The 24,886-nt window shown below is 38.1% G+C and overlaps 2 protein-coding genes across 6 annotated transcripts in view; one reads left to right on the forward strand and one right to left on the reverse strand.

Annotated features, from left to right (window-relative positions):
• The window catches only part of LOC106073839 (uncharacterized), a 103,859-nt gene extending 90,528 nt beyond the window's left edge, over nt 1-13,331 (forward strand). For 2 of the 4 annotated variants that reach the window (XM_056005563.1, XM_056005564.1), the window contains exons 2-4: nt 2,830-3,142; nt 5,886-6,106; nt 8,104-13,331. In XM_056005563.1, the coding sequence (XP_055861538.1) occupies nt 2,869-3,142; nt 5,886-6,106; nt 8,104-8,952 (1,344 nt within the window). In that variant the 5' untranslated portion in view covers nt 2,830-2,868 and the 3' untranslated portion in view covers nt 8,953-13,331. The remainder of the gene's footprint in view (nt 1-2,829; nt 3,143-5,885; nt 6,107-8,103) is intronic. The other 2 variants (XM_056005561.1, XM_056005562.1) reach the window with 1 other exon arrangement.
• Nucleotides 13,332-14,784: 1,453 nt separating this feature from the next.
• LOC129922177 (uncharacterized) lies at nt 14,785-23,543 on the reverse strand. 2 transcript variants are annotated; one of them, XM_056007133.1, is made up of 5 exons: nt 23,343-23,543; nt 22,770-22,998; nt 21,599-21,897; nt 18,838-19,037; nt 14,785-16,858 (listed from the first exon to the last, which is right to left on the reverse strand). In XM_056007133.1, exons 3-5 carry the CDS (start codon nt 21,864-21,866, stop codon nt 16,010-16,012), a joined length of 1,317 nt encoding a protein of 438 aa, XP_055863108.1. In that variant the 5' UTR covers nt 21,867-21,897; nt 22,770-22,998; nt 23,343-23,543; the 3' UTR covers nt 14,785-16,009. The 2 variants fall into 2 exon arrangements, with proteins under 2 accessions (XP_055863108.1, XP_055863109.1); XM_056007134.1 differs by having other exon boundaries at nt 23,312-23,543.
• Nucleotides 23,544-24,886: the final 1,343 nt, after the last annotated feature.

A 24,886-nucleotide genomic window follows, 5' to 3' on the forward strand; every position in this document is an offset into this window, starting at 1 on the left:
TAAGTGCTAAAAATTTTTTTCTATCTTTGGCCTTAGGTACCAAGGATGTTATCTAGCAAACACATTGACCAATAGGATAACACACACACACAAATATCCTATAATTTTCTGAGTTTGACTTTTAAAAACTTGTCATGCGAGTGTGTGTAGACCTGTTTTGGTCTGATTGTTAAAATTCATTTATTGAACTAAGAATCACATGACTTCGAGTAACCTTGACAATCATATCATAGAAGTAGGTTAATCATGTCACCACTTCACAAATAATACTTAAAGCATAATAAAGTTGGCGTCATTTAATAATATTAGTTGGACACATTCTTACAGCGGCCTACTCTTTACTAGTAAGTGATGGCTTCTTAGAGCTACTTTAGTACTGATATTGCCAACAAGAAACAATACTTGATTACATAAAACTTAGTTTAAAACTCTTGAGATATTAATTAAGACTGACAACTCAATGGCTAGTAATGATGACTTAGCGGCTATGAATGAACACTTGGTGTCTTAGACAGATCATTTTTGTTTTGCCAAATTGAAGAGTTCTAATATCTGAATTGAAGTGTACAGTAGTATCCAGAAGAGGCTATTTTCAACAAAAAAAAATGTAAGGACCTATGACTCAGTGACTAAAGATGACTTTATGTCTACAACCAGTTAGTAATTTAGAAGTTCGTAAATCTTATCTTTTTAAACCACTTAAGTAAGTGAATTGTTCAAGATTATTATATTTCCTTGGAAAGTAAAACTTGTGTTGTCATGAACGTAAAACTTGTGATGTCATGGAAGTAAAACTTGTGATGTCATGGAAGTAAAACTTGTGATGTCATGGAAGTAAAACTTTTGATGTCATTAAAGTAAAACTTGTGATGTCATTAAAGTAAAACTTGTGATGTCATTAAAGTAAAACTTGTGATGTCATGGAAGTAAAACCTGTGGCAGTAAATGAACAATAGAGAGAAATCAATGTTGGCTTCTTGCTCCTGACATATTGCATCATTGATGATTTAATTACAGTTCAGAGTTTTTCTTAATTCTTGTTTTTATTATTTTATTTATGCTTTAATTTTTTAAAATTTGTTTGTGGTAGAACACACTGATAATGAAAGTATTATATTTATATTCAAAAGTACATGCAAAATGCTAAATTTACATTTAAAAAAAAGACTATAGACCTTATTTATGCACTTTAAATAAACTCAAAGCAGTTTCATGCTTTCTCCCCTATGTAAGAGTTCCCATAATCCCACTAACATTAGCAAATGAAACAAAAAAGGAAAGTAAAGTTCTCATTTCAGACCTTGTGATCTATTGGGCGGGCAGATGATGTTAAGGCCATCTGTTTCTTTGACCAGCGTTGAACGAGCAGGGTGTCATGTGGCCAAATGACAAGGACCGGGCGCTTTTACTTTCCTCAATTTAAGTCAGGTACCGTACCCGTTAGAGTTGGCTGGACGCAGGGGCTCCCTAAAAATCGCTAAATTCAAAATCCCAGATTCGAACCCAGGACCCCGTCTGGAAGGCAAGCGCTTAACCACTCAGCCACCACACCCCCTATAATAAGCAGATATTTGTGTTTAATCATTTTGGGTTGGAGTGTACTATCCTGCTTCATTTGAATAAATACATGCTAGAGCTTCAGAAAAATCCACCATTCTCTCCCCTCCCACCTTTGTATCATCCTTGCTGCACTTTACTTTGCCAGTATACAAACGCTTATCAGACCAATGGAAAGTTTGTCTTGAGGAAAATAGCCAAGAAAAGGACTGAACTAGCACTATTCATATCCATTGTTTACACTGCAGGGCAAGAGTTACAAAGGAATAGTGAGAAACATTGTTTTAGAATAATGACATAACTGGGTTACTGATGGTGAGACATTGTAGATTCTACCTAGGAATAAGTTGACTGCTTAGTGTTGTATAAGCCACATCTAATTATTTAAGGACATTGAAGCTTCGTTGTTGTTAACTTGTTGCACCAAACTGCTGATAGACAACTAGACCGCTGTAGGCGTATTATATTTGACTTATAAAACTTGAAAAACTTCTTTGTAAACAAAACTAAATATAAGTTTTATTTCAATATATATCAACTTGAGATGTAATGAAATAAACTGATATTCAAACAGATCTAACTCAAAATAAAATCGCGTCTTTACACTCTGGCATTCTGGAGTCGTCTGACCTACTTAACACAGCTTACGACATCGCCGCTTATCTTGCATCAGTCTACGAGACTTACATTCAATTGATGCGCTCTCTCTGCAAAATTAATAATAAATTTTCCCACTCACACACTCCATAACATTCACCCCCCCCCCCCTAATCTTTTAATTAATCAGGCTCACTGAAAGCAACTGTTTAATCTTGAGTTTATTATGTGCTTCTGATTGAGCTTTAGAGTTGAGTAGCTCAGCACATCTCAATAATAAACAACCAACAAAGCAGATACACCATTTCATAAACAATTACAATAAAGATGTATGTGGTGGTCAAATGGTTAAGCGCTTGGCTTCCGAACCTGAGATCCTGGGTTCAAAGCTCGGTGAAGACAGTGATTTTGAATTTCTCTAATGAATACCTGACTGAATGAATGAATGAATTGGGGAAAGTAAAGGCATTTGGTCATTGTGCAGGCCACCTTACACCCTGCTCATTAAATGTTGGCCAAAGAATCAGATGACCTTAACATCATCTGCCCCATAGATCGGAAGGTCTGAAAAGGGAAACTATACTTTTGCTTACAGCTTGTACCTTCAACTTTACATTGTGACATTGAAACTAAAATACGAATAGTTTTAAATTGGTTTCTTATTTCCTCTACTAGACTTCTTTAGATGATGCTACAGCCTAGAACTCTCTCAGCATGGCTGCAGCATCAACAAATCATTCTGGCTCTGGTGTACTCTTCAATATGAGTGAACAACGGCAGACACCTCAGCCTGGACTGAAGTGTGAATCTAAAAGGTTTCTGCCGATGGAACACGACTGCTCTTACTGTGGGAAGAGCTCCTTCAGCATGAAGTTCTGCACCAACTGCTGGGTGGCCAAGTACTGCGACAGAGAGTGCCAGAAGAGCCACTGGCCAGAACACAGGCATCATTGCCACAAGGAGACCGACATACGTCAGCTATACAAAGGTACGAACACGTCTGATTAATATTTGTAAAGTTGTACAGCAAAAAATGTGTTAGCCAAGGGAGACTTTGTTGAGAAACTTTACCTTCTTAACTTGTGGTCTAATGTCAAGGTCAGGTCCACTTATTTTTGTTGATGTTAATGAGAATATTATGTTGCCAGCACAAAGTCAAGTAAGAGGTACGGTGGCTGGGTGGTTAAGGTCTTGGCTTCTGAACCGGGGCTCCCGGGTTCCAGTCCTGGTGAAGATTGGGATTTGTACTTTTGGGATCTTTAAGGCGCCTCCGAGTGTACCCAGATCTACGTGACTTAAGTTTGAGAAAAGTAAAGGCGGTTAGTCGTTGTGCTGATCACACGACACCCTTGTTAGCCATTTTCCACAAAACAGATGACCTTAACATCATCTGCCCATAGATCAAAAGGTCTGAAAGGGGAACTTTATTTTCTTTTTACAAACACAAGTAACAGTTAGCTGGGTGGACGTAGGACATCTTGAAATCAGAAATTTAAAATCATAATCTTCAAGATTTTTTAATTATTGCAGCCAAGTTCTATAACATTCTGCCTTATTTCCTGATGTGTGAAAGTTTTTGAGATATTTTCTTAAAGATTATTCTGTTAGTTTTCAGTTAATAACGTCTAAGTCAGTTTTAAATACAAGTATTTTTAAGAATTGAGAATTAGTTTAAAAGTGTAAAAAATTAAATCCACCTGAGTCATTGTTCTTCCAGAAAGAATTACACCAAAAACAAAAATTATTTGTATTTAGTTTCAAGAATGTTAACTAAATTGGAAATTTCCTAGTTGTAAGTGTGTCATCAATCCATTCTTTAACTCTTTCTCTCCTAACTGACGATCCCAACGTTGACTCCACCAGAATGTGGTAAATAATTAGGGAGAGAAAGAGTTAATTTTAAACCCTCTTCTAGAGGCAATATTTGAATGCTAGCTAGGGATTTATGTTGCCAACTATACTATTTTTCTTATTCTCAACATAAATCTTTTTAAATAAAATTTTATTTAGACAGAAATTTTGAAACTTGGCATCAAATTACTGATTTATCTTTCATTTAGTCATTCTTCCCATAGTTAAATATGTTAAGTTAAAGAATTTGGATTTGGTTTTATTTTGTTTTTCCTCTTGATGATTTGCTATCATATTTATACTTCACATAAGAGTTGGTTCATTTTTGTAAGGTGGTGGGTAGCCAGGTGCAATAATCATTACATTTACACAATGTAAAGATATAGTTGAGATCAGCTCAATAGCTCCCTATTCTCTCAAGGCTAAATTATTTGAAAAGGAGGTCACCAGTTATTTGGGCCTAAGTTTTTTCACTAGTGCAGATAACCTGATATTCTTTGGGTCCATTGCTGTGAGAGAAACTGCACTGCAAACAGGTTAAAAGTAGGCCACACACTAGGAAATAGACATGCATTTATTGCATATTGCCATATCAGTTGACCTTTGAACTGTTTTTAGATTCAGGAGTCAGCTCATTATTGCATGCTGCTTACATTGCATTCAGCTTCCAGCAATATTCTTTGTCTGATGCAACTGAGTTTTATGAATATTTGGGTGTTCAAATTGTGCTGTAATAAAAAGATTTAAGAAAACAAAATGTGATTTTAATTTGGTTGTAAAAAAATACATAAGAGGAAGTGAATTCCCCCTTTACATCTAAGTAAAGGTTTCTGAATGGGCTTAATAAATAAAAAAGTGATCTGTAACTAGTAACAGGGGGTGCGGGGGAGCAATTAGCTTGTAAATTTGTATGCAGGGTTCAAATCCTCCTTTTTTTTTTCCTAATCTGTATCAGAAGTGCTTATTTAGTTTCAACTGAAACTATTGTTAATCCACCTTACAATACAAGACCTTACAATTGACCTTGCTCCATAAAAACTTACAATTTACCTTGCTCGCATGGTCATGATGTTTTTCCTAGAAAGAAAACATTTGGTGGTTTTACATAACTAACGCGCAATCTCCCTTTGTGGAACAGAAGTTCATCTTAGCCATGCTTGTTTCTTGATTTATTTATGAAGAATAAAAAAAAGTTTAATTAAAAGCATAGAATCTGATCTTTATTTTAGATATTAACAGTTCTAGAAGATCCTCTCAAATAGGTAGCTGAATAGAAGATCATCTGACTAGGGAGCTGAATCTTGTTTATAAAAAATAATTTCTGGAACAAAGGGAGATAAATGTGCAACATACTTTTGTTCACAAAAAAAGAAAGAGTTGCCTACCCTTAGATAACACATTATAGTGGCAGACTTTCTTTTTACAAATAAGACAACATTTTTTGACGAAACCTACTAAAAAATAATGGCAATTTCTTTGATTCCAAAAGATGAGTACATTGTTTTACATGACTACGCAAACACAGTTGCGACCTACATACTTGCACATCTGATGCCGACAAAGCTGTTATCCTCCATGGGTCTATTTAAGGTTTCTTTACATCTTGTGAGCCTGTCTTTTACAAAGGCTTTTCTTTGGGCCTCAAAAGTGTGTCCCGCAGCCTTTGCAACAGCTCTCCAACTTTCTCTTTCAGAGGCCATCTGCTGCCATTTACTGTCCTCTATTCCAGTGAGGGCAAGATGGTGCCTGGCTTGTGTACCATAAGCCTCTGGGCCCTAATCTGTGGCAAGTAGGTTTTTTGACCAGTCATTTAGTCACAGAATTAAGAATAAAGCCTTTTCATTCCAGTTAATCCTAAAGGAATTCTAATCCTTTTCCAGGTGGTCGCATGGTGGAGATGGAGATGGTGCCAGACACTGAGTTTCTAGAAGCATCGGTCAACGAGGACTTTTTGTTCTTAGACCTGGACAAATGTCCCAAGAACGGCTACAACGACCACGCCAACTTTATTGCCGTGAAAGAGTTTACTTTGCAGCATCTTCCGAAAGAGATCAGGCACAAGTGTGTGGCGGACTACATACTGGCTGAATCTAAGACAACTGTAAGTATCAGCTTAGATTACCTTATAAACATCAGATGTTCCTTCTGAACAGAAGATAAAGAAGATGTGTACGTCCTAGGCATTCGTTAATCTTGTCATACATATTAACCAAAGGTTTAAGTCACTGGTTTTCCTGGCTGATTTGGCAACCTTTGCCATGCTCTAAGGGCACTTAGACTTACTTAGACTTAGGGCCTCCCGTGTCGTTCGGCGCATTGGGCAGCAAGCTATCTCCATACAGAAGAAACATCACTGGCAATGTCTGAAGTCTCATCCCTTCTGGTGTCCACTGTTCTGAGGTCCTCCATGAAGGTATGGCGCCAAGTTATACAATGGCATCCCTGTTTGCGCTTTCCTCGTATTGGCCTCCTTGTCATCGCAACTCATGCTATGCGTAGTTCATTTTGTCAGAGAACATGTTCCGCAAACCTCATGTGACGCTCTGTCACAACCTCACTAAGTGTTCAACTCCCAGTTCGGCATAGGATTTCCTTGTTTGAGACCCGACCTGTGTAACTGACTCCAAAAATCTGTCTCAGCCATTTAAGGGCAATAGGGAAGAATGGTTGGGTTACTTGTGTAGTTGGGTGCTAGGATAGTGGTTAGGGTTAGGAAAAAAATAAAAGTTCAGCATTCACTCCAGTTAAAAGCATTTCATATCATTCGACAGGCCAGATCTGCTTCATGTTGTCCAGTTATCTGGTCACCTGACTGCTTGCTTTTATTGTTGTATCTGTAAGGATAATCTTGTGCCCAGGATTGATGTTTGTTTGATACATTTCTGATGTTTCTTCAGAAATAAAGATGATTACATCCTAGCCCTAACCTTCAGCCAAATACTAGGGAAATGGTTGCAGGCATCATCCAGAATTCATCCACAGATATTTCCCAGAAGATTGCTTGCTTTTACAGAAACTATAGCGAAATACAAACACAAACAGAGTCTAATGCGAGAGTAAAATACACAAAGCAGACTCATGAAACTTTGCAGGGAAAGTCAAGTAAATCTTGTAAGGCCAGCCACTCTACTTAAACTGATAAAAAAAGAAACATTTCCTTACTAAATAACATGGGGACAAACTAGATGAAGCTGAGAGGACAGGAAAGAGCTGGGAAGCCATGTAAAAACTAGCAAGATACCATAGAGAGTGACATGATTTTACCGAGGTCCTATGTTCCATGAGAGGACAGGAAAGAGCTGGGAAGCCATGTAAAAACTAGCAAGATACCGTAGGGAGTGACATGATTTTACCGAGGTCCTATGTTCCGTGAGAGGACAGGAAAGAGCTGTGGAGAGTGGCGTGTTTTTACTGAGGCCCTATGTTCTCTGAGAAACACAAAGGACAGGGGATAAGGATGATATAGAAGCCTTCTAATATTTTTTTCTACCAATTAAAAATTCATGATTTGACATGTTAGGAAGCCAAGTGGTTTACGCTATGCATCCCATGATTCAAAAAGCATTACACGTCTCAGGTTGGAAAGTCTAGTATTACTCATCTTTATGTGTGTCTTTTTATGGAGGGGCTCTCAAAATAATCTGAAGTGTACAGTTCTTTTTATAGCCATTAAGAGCTCTCTATAGAGTTTGAGAAGTATTTCGTTGGGGCCACACTCCTACATAAATTATCCAGTCTTTAGAAATATGATCAGCATTCCTTGTTGCTGTCCCATGGTGTCCAAGGTCTATTGTCCAGTTTTTTTTTTATCATTGGTAATGTGTGTCTTGTAAGATTTTATTTCTTTATATATATGATAAAAAAATAATGTCATTATAGAGTAATAGAAAACCAAGAAGTAATGGCTTTGAGACATTTATGCAAATTAGTTTTGTTCAATGCTAACTCAGTGTTCTATTTCTGATCCAAAGATGTGTTTAATTTTGCAGTGACTTTGTTTTATAAACAAATTTGTAGAAATGTGCATAAGTGAATTATTTCTTCAGAAAAACATTTAAAATCATTTTATATGTTTATTTTTGTATATTTGTCTCAAAGGTCCGGGTGCTGGTCAAATGGACTAGTAAGAATCGTCCAGACACAGATGCTTGTGCCAGGTGTCGGGGCACCAGAAATACAAGGACAGCATCAGGGAAGTTTGTGCTGGACAATCCTGACTCTTTCCAGGTCAAGGACTGCCCCATACCGCACTGTCACCGCATAAAAAACCTTGGCCCCAATCACAAAATCATCGAAGCAGACTTGAAAATCTTCACCAACAAGCATGTCCTGTACGACGAGGATGAACTTAATCGCACTGAGGTCGACTTCTTCTATGACAGCAAGGACAAAGTTGGGCTGGTCAAAGAATATGCCACACAGCTGTTTTACACTAAACCGTCTTCGGATAAAACATTTTTCAAGGTGACCATACATGATGAAGAACTGCTGCACAGACTAGAGCAGATTGACAATGATAAAAGCGCAGCTTTCTGGAACTTGCCATCCCAGGTTCTTAGAAAAATGTCTGCTTTCGCAATCGTGATTTCCCACCCTCATGGCATGCCCAAGAAAATCAGCATTGGCCACGTTGTTCGAGTCACCGAAGAGAATCTTACAGATGAAACAATAGCCAACGCAAAAGAGGCTGCACTTCTGGAACGGACATGGTTTGAATCCCACAGTGAGGAGGACTATCTTAAGTTTATGGCTGGCCTCGGGCGCCTTAATCTGCCAGTTTATAAAATCTGGTATGACACCCCGACTTGCCAGGGAAGCTCAGGGTCCCCTGTTATCTTTGGTGGAAGAAAATGTAAAGACACATGGGGGCCATACATGGCCTTTCATTCTGCCTACGACATTGACTCCAAGTTAAATTATTTCAAGATAGTCAGATTTATTGATTGAGTCATTGTGCTTCCATTAGTTACAAATACTCTCCAACCAAAATGTTTTTTGAGGGAGAAGAAAAAATGTGCCTTATATAGTAGGCCTACATAAGATGTTTCAGTATTTAGTACATTATAATAATTGTATTTATAGGTGTTTACAAACTTGTAGAATCAAAATGTTATTGGAGAACATTTTATACAGGCTGATGTATTTATTATATTTTTTTTAATTGTTTTTGTTTAGCCCATCTTTCATGTAATAGCATGGGGAGGGGGGTATGTGGGAGAACGTTTCCTTGCTGCACAGCTATCCCAATTTAGTTCCATATGAAATTTAAACTTGACAGTGGGGTTCAAGCTTCGTTCTCATTTTACATGTGGGAAGGTTCAGATCAGTAATCCTATATCTGAGTTGAACTGCGCAGTGGTTTCCAGGTCAGGCAGTTCTCATTATAGTTTTTTGTTCTATAGGAAGGTTTTGTTCGAGCCTCCTGATATAGTGTGCAGCTTTCTCTGGTGATGCTCCACAAGGGCAGGATTCGCTTGCCCCGACTTTAAGCTTCTGGAACATAAGTTTTTCTCATTCTGTCTTGTCCGGTTCTCAGTCAAAAAATTATGTTTGAAACCTTGGTGAAGACTGTGATTTTTAATTTTGGGATCTTTGGGCACCTCCGAGTCCACCCAGCTCTAATGGGTACGTGACATTAGTTGGGGAAAAGTAAAGACAATTGTCGTTGTGCTGGCCACATGACACCCTTGTTAACCGTAGGCCACAGAAACAGATGACCTTTACATCATCTGCCCTGTAGACCGCAAGGTCTGAAAGGGGAATTTTACTTCTGAAGGTTGGCTATAATGATAATGGCCAGCTTATAGCTACACCAGATCTGGCATGTTGGACGCCATTTTTTCTTCTACCTAGATAAGAAATTTCTAGCAGCCATGGCAATAAAAAATTGATTCCTATCTATTATGGTTACCTCTGTTTATGTATTCTGCTCGCTGCCACCACTTTAATGATATAAAATCAGAGTAATACAATAAATGAACTATTGCAATATTGCTATTGTTGCTAGACTGAACATTTATTACGCTGAATGCCCCGTACCTTCAAACACCATATCAACACACATGCACAGGTATCTATCTTGACATAATAAAGCAATATGCTTATGAGATTATTACGTTTTTGTATTGCATTTTAGGCAAAGTAGCTTTGTCCTGTATAAGATAGTATTTAATGCACACAGAATGTACGAATGTGAATTTAAAGAGTTAATTTTCTTTTACTTTATACTGTTATTACCAAAAGCATTTTGAGATTATTTCACCATTTTAATTTCTATCTATATATTGTTAGACTTTAATCTTTATTCAAACTTTATTTTATTATTAACCATTACATTAATTATATCATTGTGTGTTATTTATATTGGCTGGCTTTGTCGAAACAACTGTCCATCTAAAATATTTCTATGCTTAAAGGGATGCAACTTGTCTTTTTTTAATATAAAGAAGAAAGAAATGTGTATTGTAAATATATTTTTTTTTGAGATTACAAATAATTATGATTTCCTAGATCTGGTCATTCTGGAACTGGTCATTACATTTCCATATTTTTTTTTTCTTTATGTTAACCATTGTAGTCTTTCATTTTGGGGTTTTTATCAGTATTTTTTGCAGTTGCCAACTTCTATGTCATCATTTCACATATTGCCAGTTACCAATTCTTCTAATCTCATCTTCTCTTTTGACATCTTCTTTTTTGAAGTAACGTCTGTATTATATAAGATAAGATCTCTGATAGTTTTTGGTTTCTTGACAAGTTCATACAAGCTTTCACACAGCTGGAATGTCCCATTTGACATCACAAGACATTATGATGTCAGTAGATAAAGACTAAACTTCAGCTGTAAACATCTCTGGCAATCATTTCTTCGTTGAAAACTCAAACAGTTGGTCAGACTTTGTTAACTCTTTCAGTGCAGGGTTACTCTATGTGAGTTACTTCTCTAGCCCTGTTGGTGGTGACCTATTTTTTTTTTAAATTAAATCAAATATGTTAGATTATATAATAAAAATTTGTTAAAGTTACGTTAGTCTTAGTAACTCTAACCCCCCTGCAGGTTTTTGTTCATTTAGAAAAACTCCATTGTTTCAATCAAAATAATTCGCACTGAAAGAGTTAATGCACAAAAAATTAGCATTAAGATGAAATTGTTTCAGTTCAATAATACTCTTTCAGCTTGAGCAGTGATGACCAAACTACAACCCACGGGGGCCATATCCAGCACGTCCAAACTTGAACTCACTGTGCATAGGAAAGTCACAGAGGCTTGTTTTCCATTGGCCCCAACATTTCTTTGTGCTGATGCCCCTTCAGGGAACATATTCTTGTAAACCCCCGGGGCAGCAAGTGGCTGCCAACCACACCTCCCCAGCAAACTCAAATTTCAGTATATGGCCCCCCACACCAAAATGAGTTGAGAATCGCTGAGATTTTAGCCTTGCGCTGTATTAGTCCAATAAATTGGACTGGATTTTGAAAGTAGATGGAGAAATTCTTTTGCAAATCACTCCCTTAACACTTGACCTCCTTGGCCATTTGTCTTGCATTGAATTGTGTAAATTATAAGTAATAATATTTTCACTGTTCCACAGCTTGGACTGTATACATTTGTAGTTGGTCAGACTCTTTTAAATGCAACTATGTTATTGTTTTACCAATCTCGCAAATCAAATTCTACATACTGGACCATAATTTGACATAAACATTGAATACAGCTGTTCAGAAAGGGAAATAATCAGAAAAATGATAAGGCACCACAAAAGATAAACAGTATTAGTCTTTTTGCCATTGTCTAATAATTGGAACCATCTATAGTGCAAACTCAATTATCAGGATTTAGTGGGAACAGGGTCTGTCTGAATGGGGAATATATAAATTGTCCATTTCACTAACAATGTACATAAAAGTCATATGGCGGTATTGCTAGATTATACTAAGATCAAGAAGGAAAGTTGAATAAGTTGCACATCAGCAAGACCTTACTGTAGAACAAAACAAAAAAGAGCAGTCGGATATTTGATATTTGACTTGATATTTGATTTGATATTTGACTTGACATTTGCTATTTGACTTGATATTTGACTTGACATTTGATATTTGACTTGATGTTTCACATTTTACTTGACATTTGATTTGATATTTGACTTGACATTTGATATTTGACTTGATATTTGACTTGACATTTGATATTTAACTTGACATTTGATATTTGACTTGACGTTTGATATTTGACTTGACATTTGACTTGACGTTTGATATTTGACTTGATATTTGACTTGACGTTACGTAGAAACAATGTCCTACTGTTGTCATGCTTCCGTGTACCTTAAAATCATCTGCTTTGGTCCACCTTCATGAAATGTAACCACCAATGATTTTGACCAGTATGCCTTGAATGTCTTTCTATCATGATGACCTACTTTGTGCATCTTGATGTTTGTCTAGTCACATGAACAAGTCCAGTGTGCTATTCAACGTTTATTGAAGCACACGCTGATCAACAAAGGAAACTCTGGAAGATCAGTTTTTTTTATTAATGCTGTTCTTGGTCTTATATCTATATATATTGATATACCGGTGTATATTTAATGTTACAATGTATCTTTTCTGTTTTAATGTCTTTTAACCTAAGACAGTGATGCCCAAAATACAGCCTGCCACATCCGGCCCGTGATGGGGGGGGGCAGCGATGTGATTCAATCTGGCCCTCTGAAACGTCGGCATAAAGTGTAGAAAATCACCTTTCCACACAAAAAAAAGTTTGAAAAAAAAAATCTTTCCCCTATGTTCGGCTAATGAAAAAGATGAATTGATTGAAGCATGAGATTCACTGGTTTCTAATAAAAATGGTTCATTGTGTATTGTTTTTTTAACCTCTTTATTCATGTGGCCCGCGACACGAGTGTCGGAAATTAAAATGGCCCGCCGGCCTAATATGGTTGAGCATCACTGACTTAAGAGATTCTAGAGACTTGTGTTATTTGAATGTTCTGCTTCAGTTAAAAGCCATGTGTAAAACAAAATGTACATCATTTAGTGTTTTTTTCCTAACATGGGTATTTCTTAATTTCTAATGCTTGGGTTGTTTTTTTTCACTATATATGTATTTGATATTACTTATGAAATGCACACTCAACTTTACTCCACTGTAAATCAAAATTTTTAAAATATTGATCAATTTTTGTTTATGCCTACAGTTTGTGGGTGCAACATTTGGAATTTGTTTTTGCCTTCAATGTTGAAAAAAAGTCACAATTTTTTGTTTATCTTAATAAAATGTGAAAAAGAATTTTAAAAAGATTAAAATACTCGCTACTAACTAATGACTGAAAGTTGTTGTTTTTTTACTGTCTGAATGTAATACATTTTTTAGTGAGTTATGAAATACAACTTAATAATGTCTGACATGACTAGTACATATTCTGATATTTAGGGGGCACGGTGGCTGGGTGGTTAAGTGCTTGCCTTCGGAACCTTGTGTCCTGGATTCGAATGTCTGTGAAGACTGGTATTTATAATTTTGGGGATTTTTCAGGGTACCTGAGTCCACCCAACTCTAATGGTTATCTGACTGTAGCTGGGGTGAAGTAAAGGGGGTTGGTCGTTGTGCAGGTCACATGACACCCTGCTCGTTAACTGTTGGCCATAGAAATAGATGACCTTAACATCATCTGACCCATAGATCCCGAGGTCTGAAAGGGGAACTTTTTTTTTTTGTTTTCTATTTGGAAATTCTGTCCTAGAAGACAGAACCTGGAAACTGATGAGAAGACACCAGAAAACTACAAGAGGGCTGTGAAGCTGGGTAAGCTAGTGTTGGAGGCTTGGACTTGGCTTGTTTGTTTTTGGACATTCCTGCAGAAATGAAGATTATTTTGTCCTAGTCCAGACATGCTGCAGGACGGCAGTATCATATATATCTTAAGTGCACTAGTATTGTTATATCATAAGTGCATCAGTATCATTACACTCTACGTGCACCAGTATCATTACACTCTATGTGCACCAGTACCATTACACTCTACGTGCACCAATATCATTACACTACGTGCACCAGTATCATTACACTCTATGTGCACCAGTATCATTACACTCTACGTGCACCAGTATCATTACACTCTACGTGCACCAGTATCATTATACTCTACATGCACCAGTACCATTACAGTCTACATGCACCAGTACCATTACACTCTACGTGCACCAGTACCATTACAGTCTACGTTCACCAGTACCATTACACTCTACGTTCACCAGTACCATTACAGTCTAGGTGCACCAGTACCATTACACTCTACGTGCACCAGTATCATTATACTCTACATGCACCAGTACCATTACAGTCTACATGCACCAGTACCATTACACTCTACGTGCACCAGTATCATTACACTCTACATGCACCAGTACCATTACAGTCTACATGCACCAGTACCATTACACTCTACGTGCACCAGTACCATTACACTCTACGTGCACCAGTACCATTACACTTTACGTGCACCAGTATCATTACACTCTATGTGCACCAGTATCATTACACTCTACGTGCACCAGTATCATTACACTCTACATGCACCAGTATCATTACAGTCTACGTGCACCAGTACCATTACACTCTACGTGCACCAGTATCATTACACTCTACATGCACCAGTACCATTACAGTCTAGGTGCACCAGTATCATTACACTCTATGTGCACCAATAACATGATGCTCCACAACAAAAAAAAATGGTGATATTCAGAGTCTAAACAATAACAACAAGGCTCAATATCTTTGAACATGGATTTCTTTATTGCACATTATGTTTCTATGCAGCAATAACAAAACCGGCCTGTCTCTCTCGCTCTCCTTCTAAGTCTCTAACCCTCATCCACAAACACACCAACTCACTAAGCTATACCACTGGACATGTACTCAAAAGGGGGGGGGGGAATAACTTATGGGTGATCTCAAGACACACGTTTACAACATAATCACATTCACAGCACCAGTATCATTATAGTCTAGGTGCACCATTATAGTCTAGGTGCATCATTATAGCCTATGTGCGCCAGTACCATTATAGTCTAGGTGCACCATTATAGTCTAGGTGCACCAGTATCATTATAGTCTAGGTGCACCAGTACCATTATAGTCTAGGTGCACCAGTACCATTATAGTCTAGGTGCGCCAGTATCATTATAACCTGATTTCACCAGTACCATTATATTCAAAGTGCACCCGTATCATTATTCCTCGTTGGCGCAATCATTGATAACATTTGTAAAAGAAGACCTTGAGTATTGGAAGGAAAATATCATCTTAGCACCGCCAAGCACAAGAGATTATTGACAAGGAACAGATCTGGAGAAAGGTGACGGACTTAGGATTTGTGAAACACACAGGTACATCAAGGAGTCAGCATTATACGTCACACGTAGGATGTATGGCTGAGTGGCAAAACTTATTGCCCCCCCCCCCTCAGCCCAATCAGGTTCAAATCCCAACTCGAGCTGAGTTCTGTTTGCTGAGCGCCTAAAAGCAGCACATAACCCTCTCCCTGATACAACCCCTCCCCCATGCGTGAAAGAGGGGCTATACAAAAACCAATGGACCTCATTCACGATTCGTAAACAAACAACATTTAGTCACGTGATAATAGTGATAAAACAAAGAGAAAAAAAAACTGTCACGTGACAGCCACTGTGTATTAAAATTAGATCGTAATTTGTATAGAAGAGATAGAGAATCACGTGACTAAATGTTGTTTGTTTACGATTGGTGAAGGAGGTCAACTGAAAAAAAAGACAAAAACAAATACATCAACCAGTATACATGTTCTCGAACAGCCGTTTGGCTCTACATGTCTGTTAGCAATGCTTTAGAAATAAATCTATAAATACAATTCTACTAAAGTATACTAAATACTGAAATACCTTATGACTTATGTATGGCACATTTTTTCTTCAAAATCAAAAAACATTAAGAGTATTAGTAACTAATGGAAGCACAATTGACTCAATCAATAAATCTGACTATCTTGAAATAATTTAACTTGGAGTCAATGTCGCAGGCAGAATGTAAGGCCATGTATGGCCCCCATGTGTCTTTACATTTTCTTCCACCAAAGATAACAGGGGACCCTGAGCTTCCCTTGCAAGTCGGGGTGTCATACCAGATTTTATAAACTGGCAGATTAAGGCGCCCGAGGCCAGCCATAAACTTAAGATAGTCCTCCTCACTGTGGGATTCAAACCATGTCCGTTCCAGGAGTGCAGCCTCTTTCGCGTTGGCTATTGTTTCATCTGTGAGATTTTCTTCGCTGACACGAATAACATGGCCAATGCTTATTTTCTTGGGCATGCCATGAGGATGGGAAATCACGATAGCGAAAGCAGACATTTTTCTAAGAACCTGGGATGGCAAGTTCCAGAAAGCTGCGCTCTTATCATTGTCAATCTGCTCTAGTCTGTGCAGCAGTTCTTCATCATGTATGGTCACCTTGAAAAATGTTTTATCTGAAGACGGTTTAGTGTAAAACAGCTGTGTGGCATATTCTTTGACCAGCCCAACTTTGTCCTTGCTGTCATAGAAGAAGTCGACCTCAGTGCGATTAAGTTCATCCTCGTCGTACAGGACATGCTTGTTGGTGAAGATTTTCAAGTCTGCTTCGATGATTTTGTGATTGGGGCCAAGGTCATCTTTGCGGTGACAGTGGGGTATGGGGCAGTCCTTGACCTGGAAAGAGTGAGGATTGTCCAGCACAAACTTCCCAGAAGCGTTCCTTAAACTTGTCTTTCCCCTTAGTCCGGCCCAGGTACTTGTGTCCGGACGATTCTTGCTAATCCATTTGACTAAGACCTTGACCTGTGAGAACAAACATACGAAACTAAGCATCTGACTGACTTTGTTTTAGAACTTTAATTTATATACGAAACTAAGCAACTGACTGACTTTGTTTTAGAACTTTAATTTATATACGAAACTAAGCATCTGACTGACTTTGTTTTAGAATTTTAATTTATATACGAAACTAAGCATCTGACTGACTTTGTTTTAGAACTTTAATTTATATACGAAACTAAGCATCTGACTGACTTTGTTTTAGAACTTTAATTTATATACGAAACTAAGCATCTGACTGACTTTGTTTTAGAATTTTAATTTATATACGAAACTAAGCATCTGACTGACTTTGTTTTAGAACTTTAATTTATCTATTTAACTCTTTAATTTAAAAAAAATAGTTCAGTTTTTATAAATGAATCATGCAGGTCTAGTCGTTAAAGATTTAGACAGTAAAATACTTATTCAGCATTAAATAACAATTGAAAAGAAGTATTTGCATATTGGCCTCCTTCAGTCGTAGAACGACTGTGTGGTTCATCTCGAACACTTTTTCATATGGCTGTGAAGCCATTTATTTGCATAATGTTCTACAAATCGAGACGTCGCAACCTGTGCAAAGTTTAGACCATTAGCTTGTTAATGCCACGTCCCGGATGGCTAAAAGCTAGTGGCTGCCTGATAGTGCGGTATGCACGCTGGACTCTTTTTCGGTCGTTTCGATGGTCCTGGGGTTCAAACCCTGCCCGCTGCCATCCCCCGTCGTGCTGCTGGAGGTTTGGAGTAGGAAGTAGATTATCTTCAGTTCTGAAGGAACATCCGAAACATGTGAAAACATCCGAAACATGTGAAAACATCTGAAACATGTGAAAACATCTGAAACATGTGAAAACATCTGAAACATGTAAAAAACATCCGAAACATGTAAAACATCTGAAACATGTAAAAACATCTGAAACATGTAAAAACATCTGAAACATGTAAAACACACGAAACATGTAAAAACATCTGAAACATGTAAAAACATCTGAAACATGTAAAAACATCTGAAACATGTAAAACACACGAAACATGTAAAAACATCTGAAACATGTAAAACATCTGAAACATGTAAAACATCTGAAACATGTACACCAACAAAGCAACATAGGTTGCTACGTCACAGGTCAGTGATGGTCTTGTACAAATCTCTCTCTCTCCATTTTGCAGAGTTGCTTTTCCTTTGCTCTATAATTAGATTATTTTGTTAAATCATTTTGAGATTGAATACACATTAGAAACAAAAGTAAAAGGGCTAAACAACACAGTACACAGTACAATGCGATAACACACCATGAACGATGGCATTCTGAGATGTGTTTGTGGAATGACACTAAAACAAAAAGGGACTTGACTTACCCCTGAATCCAAAACATCTAGAAGCCCACCTAAAAAACGACGAATCAATCTTAAATTAAGGTGGCTGCCTGATCGTAAGGTGTCCAGTTCAGGTGTTGATTTTTTTATATTAAACACGACGCTGAGAAGGCCCCCTTTACACGAGAATATTATAAAAACCTTTAACAATTTAATTTAATACCCATATAGCCAGTCCGCCCCTGGATGCAATTCGTAAAGGATCATCCGAGACATGTGCAGCAGAAGAAAGAATAGTTTTAGATACAGGATACATAGCAAGATATGAGAAATGGGAGATAACCAACTACTAGAGCATAAAGAAGGGAAATAATCTACTAAAAGAAACAGGGGTGGGTTCGTTTCACCAATGTTCATACCCTCTTTCTATACTGTAAATGTGTATTTCCCCCTTTCTAGTTATAAAATATGATAATGGAATGGGTTGCCTGAAACAGCATGGAAAACCAGTGACTTAGCAGAGTTTAAGTCTCTATTAACACGCAAGACTAGATCAACACATGAATATGTGTAAGACTTAATAATTATCTTCATTATCTTCGATTAAGAAGTAAAATCTCTAGAGAGGAGAAGCCAATGCTTACAGTTATCTTGGATTCAGCCAGTACGTAATCAGCCACACACTTGTGCCTGATCTCCTTTGGGAGGTGCTCCAGGGTGAAGTCTTTCACCGCAATGAAGTTGTCGTGGTCACCATTCTTGGTACATCGAGTAGCATCCCCATTGGCAGACGCTTCCGGTAGCTGGGTGTCTGGGACTATCTCCATCTCCACCATACGACCATCTGGACAGAGTCATTGTTTCGTGGAAATAATTTAAATTTAAATTTCTTCAGTTACTTAAGTATGTAACAATGTGAATAGTGAAATGAAAGTTGTGTATAGAGTCCCAGCGGTTCTCAACCTTTTAAGCTCGGCGACCCCTTTTTACAATATACCACTCTACCGCGACCCCCCCCCCCCCCGCCAATCCAATAGAAACACACAGCAATAGAAGAATAGACAAAAAAAAATCCTAATTTTTTGATGGTCTTAGGCGACCCCTGGCAAATCGTCAATCGACCCCCAAGGTCGAGAACCCCTGACTTGGCCGCTTGGCAACGTGATCCATTTTTAATGGCATAACTCAAGCCAACAGAAAATATGTAATTAAATATTTCATTGAAACAGAAAGGAAACAATTTAATTTTTTTTTTTAATTCTTATCTACGGGGAAGAACTCTGCACGTACAACTATATCTCTCAAGAATGTAGAAGTCAGTCCCCTTTTTTTTATATCAAACAAAACAATATATACGTAGCCCACAAAATGTCTGGTCGCAACAGAGTCGATAAAAGGATAGCATTATTGAAAAAAAAAGTAAATTCATTTATTTGTTTCGTAAAAAGAGAAATCAGCTTTTCAATATCTGTTAATATTTTTAAAAATCTAAAAGTTATATGCTTGCGAGTCTTGTACGCTGACTGCAGAGCTCGAGAGGAGGATCCTAGCAATGGAATTGAGATGCTACAGAAGGATCCTAGGTATCAAATTCAAAGACCGTATCACAAAACAAGAGACGAGAGTAAAGGTTGTATAGCGATTGAACCCCACGATGACCTGCTAAGCAAGCTGACTCTATGGCTATACTACAAGGTCAGGACTTGCAAAGACATTCCTTCAAGGTACAGTACCAGGGAAAAAAAGAAGAAGTGGAGGACAGAGAAAGCGATGGGAAGACAACATCAAGGAATGGACCGGCCTGCCTTTGACAGAGGATCTAACTAAGGCAAGAGACAGGGATGGAGATAGACCGTCGACCGATCTTATGAGGTGCCCCCAAAGGTCCAACAGACTAAGGGATATGTGAAGGTGACGTGATACGTGACAGACAAACAAAACAACGCTAATGGGTGGGATGGGTGGTGAGGAATCTAACACAGCTCCCTGTGAACTGGTAAGTCACGCCACTGCACAAACTAATATGCAATACATTTTGGGAAAAAGATTTTCCTTCCCGTGCTGCCTTAGCCATCGACATAAACCAGTGATGCTCAACCTAATTTGACCTGCGGGTCATTTTAATTTCTGACACTCGAGTCGCGGGTCACATGAACGAAAATGTACACACACACACAAACGAAATGACATTTACCTGAATTTAAAACTATTAGATTAGAAACCAGTGGAGCTAGTACTTACATTAAGAAATTGGATATCTGAAGTGATTTTTGTTTCAGAAAATGGCTTAATTTCTGTACTTAAAAAAAGAACAACATTGTAGCTAGCTTTGACGTCGACTCATTTTCTTGTCGCTTTTTGGTAAATATTTCCAACAATCCTCCAATCTCTAGGCTTAGTCTGACAATCTTTTTATTCGCGGCTCAAACCAAGAATGACGTCATATTCGTTTCATACTGACGTTTATATGTTGTTCTTTTTTGGAAACAGCCACACTTTTTTAATAGATCACATATGTTGGCTTATTATCATGATCCACAAAAAAAAAAAGTAAAGATCCGTTCTCTTTTTTCTGGTAGATTCTCATGTCATAAACACACTAATTGTTAAAGGTCATGGTACCAATCAATTAAAGAAAAATTGAGGGCCCTAACGTAGGTAAAGATACATAAGTCAGCTTTGTTTTTTTTTTTCGATGGGATTGTCTACACTTTGTGCCGACATTTCGGCGGGCCGGATGGAACCACGTCGCGGGCCGGATCTGGCCCGCGGGCCGTATTTTGGGCATCACTGACATAAACTATATTAAACGTTTTTTTTTTAATGAAGAGGGCCTTCATGCGGAAATACCCGAAGACGTCACCTGTTTACAAGTAAGACTGACTAGCCTTCTAGCCAAACTTTTTTTTTAAATACTTCGTACTATTAGAACGGTCAAACTAAAATTTTCCAAGTGTGGCCAATTAGCTAGCAATTCTTTTCCCAAAGATATACATCAACTGCCTAGTCGTTAGAGCCGGTGGGAAGCGTGGTCTAGAAGCTAAGTGCGCTTGAACTTGGCTTGGCTTGGCTACCTGTCGAGGTTCGACACCCGACTTGGGCAGAGTTGTGTTTACTGAGCTGCCTAAAGGCAGCACGGAAACCAACTCCTAGATACCCCCTACCCCTCCCACTGGTCCACAAATGATATTGGACCAAAGCGCTCTAAGCATGCTAAAAGCATGAAAGTAGCGCTATATAAAAGCTATAAATAATATAAAAGCTATAAATAATAATTTTTCGAGATCTGTGTTCAGGTTCCTTTTGTTTCCAGCTTCCATTTTGTTTTTGCCTTTGAATGTGCAAGCTGAATAGAGGAATTATAAAAGTAGATGCATTTTATTTAAGTTTTCCTTGTATTCATACCTTTGTACAGCTGATTTATGTTGGTCTCCTTGTGGCAATGATGCTTGTGTTCTGGCCAGTGGCCCACCTGGCACTCTGTATCACAGTACTTGGCCACCAAGCAGTTGGTGCAGAATTTCATGCCAAAGGCGCTCCTGCCGCAATAGGAGCAGTCGTGTTCCACGGGCTGAAGCCTGCCATAATCACACTTCGGCCCTGGCTGTGATTTCTGCAGCTTTTCACTAATGTCAAACAGTACGCCAGTACCTGGAGGATTTGCTGTGGCCATGTTGAGAGAGTTGTCTAGCCTGTAGCATTATCTGGAAAAGTAAAAATAAGAATGTAAAACTTTTTTTTTTTAAATGTATATGCAATGTACAGCCCAAAGGAGATTCACGTTTTTATCAATGGCATAACAACCATGGCACAATGGGAGTCATTACACACAAGCCTAGTGACTTAAACGCTGCTAAGTTGTTGGTTATTCTTGGCTGATTCAGACAACCCATTCCATGTACTAAAGCAACGGTTCTCAACCTTTTTAGCTCGCGACCCCAAATACAAATTTTTCATTAGGAGGCGACCCCCGGCAAATGGTCATTCGACCCCCCCCCCCCAAAGGGGTCGCGACACACAGGTTTGGGCATCACTGACATAAACTATATTAAACGTTTTTTTTTTAATGAAGAGGGCCTTCATGCGGAAATACCCGAAGACGTCACCTGTTCACAAGTAAGACTGACTAGCCTGACTAGACTGAGAATCCCTGCTCTAAAGGCACTAGGGAAGAAGGAACACCTGTACATGACTAGATGTATGACGCGTAGGACGTAATCATCTTCTTTTTTAAGTCGCGTCTGTATTAACTATTATATAAGATATGGTACAAGTTCGTCCTTGCATATGGAATAAGAAATGTGCCTTTATCTTAGTGCCATTCTAAGTATTTTCCTAAGTATAAGTATATGTTTTTTCTATTTGTAAATTATGGTTCAGTGTTTTATGACCCAATAATTTATGTATCATTGTTTGTTTACTTTTTTAGTCTTCTGTTCTGAAGTGTCTTTAAATTTAGTAATTTTACTAAATGGTGTTACTCTGATCAAATTTGAATAATCATGTGTTACGGATCTATTTTAAATTTCTCAAAATGTAACAGTACCTTTTAGGTTGACATAACACTGTATCTTACCAGATATTGAAGTCCTTCGAAGAGCGGGTCTGCAAAGCATTCACACAACCCTGATGCAGTCTCAGATGCGATGGGCAGGTCACGTCAGCAGAATGGAAGACTGCCGCATCCCTAAATGACTCTTCTATGGCCAACCAAGCGAAAGAAAGCGCTCGCAAGGTGGTCAAAGAAAGCGCTTCAGGGACACTCTCAAAGCTTCTCTGAAGGCGTTCAGCATAGACCCAGCCACCTGGGAGACAGAATTGTTTACTTTATAATCCCATTCATTTAATACATCAGGTAAACCCGATTTAATTGTACTATTAATCTATCGCTCTTTTCGTTTTTAATAGATATGAATGTATCGGCTTCGGGTAAACCCATTTTCGCAAAACTAATTTTATTTTCGTAGCGAAAGAAAAATAACGTGAAAGGATCATTAGCTAAGTTTAACATACATCTAAATCCAATCCACTAGATTAGTAAGCACAAACTTAGACCCGCAGGCCGCGGGTAATTATTATTGTGAAGGATACATGAAATAAAAAAAAAAATTAATGTACAACAAATTCTAGCGATAATTAGGGTACATACGGACTTGCATAAAATGAAGTTAACTGAAGTGTGACTTCAAAACGGACAGACGGACATTCCTACATAACGCCAACGAGCAGATTGCAAATGAAACACAACTGTAAATACTCGATCTAGGTTTGAATAAAAAGGTTAGATTAGAAACACTGTCTCGCCTGCCGGATTTGTCGAATCACAAAATTACCGCGCATGCGCCAGTATAACGGATCAATACGGGAATGTGGGGAATCCCCCGTGTTGAAAGTCTAAGAAAGACATTGTAATGCTATTTTCTAGAATGAAAGAAATACCATTTGACATGAACCGTTGGCTTGTTCCTTGGCTACGTATTGCTTTTTTTTTTTTTTTAACGGCCTGCTATCTGTCGCCAACTCTGGCATACTTCTTGGCCCCGTGAATTGAAGCATCTGTTGAATTGAAATGGCTTCTTCGTGCTCTCTTCCATCCTTCTCCTTTCTCTCTCTCTCTCTTTCTCTCTTTATCTCTCTCTCTCTTTTTCTCTCTCTCTCTCTCTTTTTCTCTCTCTCTTTTTTTCTCTCTCTCTTTTTCTCTCTCTCTCTCTCTTTTTTTTCTCTCTCTTTCTCCCTCTTTTTCTCTCTTTCTCTCTCTTTTTTTCTCTCTTTCTTTTTCTCTCTTTCTCTCTTTTTTTCTCTCTCTTTCTCTCTCTTTTTTTCTCTCTTTCTTTTTCTCTCTTTCTCTCTTTTTTTTCTCTCTCTTTGTCTCTCTTTTTCTCTCTCTATCTCTCTTTCTCTCTCTCTCTTTCTCTCTCTCTTTCTTTTTCTCTCTCTATCTCTCTTTCTCTCTCTCTCTTTCTCTCTCTCTCTTTCCCTTTCTCTATCTTTCTTTCTCTCTCTCTCTTTCTCTCTCTATCTCTCTTTCTCTATCTATCTCTCTCTTTCTCTCTTTCTCTTTCTATCTCTCTTTCTCTCTCTTTCTATATCTCTTTCGCTATCTATCTCTCTTTCTCTCTCTCTCTTTCTCTCTTTCTCTCTCTCTCTCTCTCTTTCTCTCTCTCTTTCTCACTCTCTTTCTCTCTCTCTCTCTTTCTCTCTCTCTTTCTATCTCTCTTTCTATCTCTCTTTCTATATCTCTTTCTCTATCTATCTCTCTTTCTCTCGCTCTCTCTTTCTCTCTCTCTTTCTCTCTCTCTTTCTCGTGCTCTCTCTCTTTCTCTCTCTATCTCTCTTTCTCTCTCTATCTCTCTTTCTCTCTCTCTCTATTTCTCTTTCTCTCTCTATTTCTCTTTCTCTCTTTCTCTCTCTCTCTTTCTCTTTCTATCTCTCTTTCTCTCGCTCTCTTTTTCTCTCGCTCTCTCTTTCTCTCGCTCTCTCTTTCTCTTTTTCTCTATAATTCTCTATTTCTCTCCCTCTCTCTCTCTCTCTTTCCTTTTTTTTTTAATGCCCCCTGCGCATCTAAAGGCTTTCCGATATACATTTTGTATACATCTTATCTCATCTTATACAATACAGACGTTACTTTAAAAAAGGAAGATTACGACCTACTCGTCATGCATCCAGTCATGCATGTTTGAATGGGATGCCCCC

Source organism: Biomphalaria glabrata, chromosome 12 (genome assembly GCF_947242115.1).
Source record: "Biomphalaria glabrata chromosome 12, xgBioGlab47.1, whole genome shotgun sequence".
NCBI classification, from domain to species: Eukaryota; Metazoa; Mollusca; class Gastropoda; family Planorbidae; genus Biomphalaria; species Biomphalaria glabrata.

Excerpts from the sequence above, each read along its gene's own strand:
- LOC129922177 (XM_056007133.1), bottom strand. The coding sequence starts at position 21,866 with ATGGCCACAGCAAATCCTCCAGGTACTGGCGTACTGTTTGACATTAGT. Across the intron at positions 19,038-21,598 it reads CATAAATCAGCTGTACAAAG|ATGGTCGTATGGTGGAGATG; the intron begins GTATGAATACAA and ends GACTCTGTCCAG. Across the intron at positions 16,859-18,837 it reads TGGCTGAATCCAAGATAACT|GTCAAGGTCTTAGTCAAATG; the intron begins GTAAGCATTGGC and ends TTGTTCTCACAG.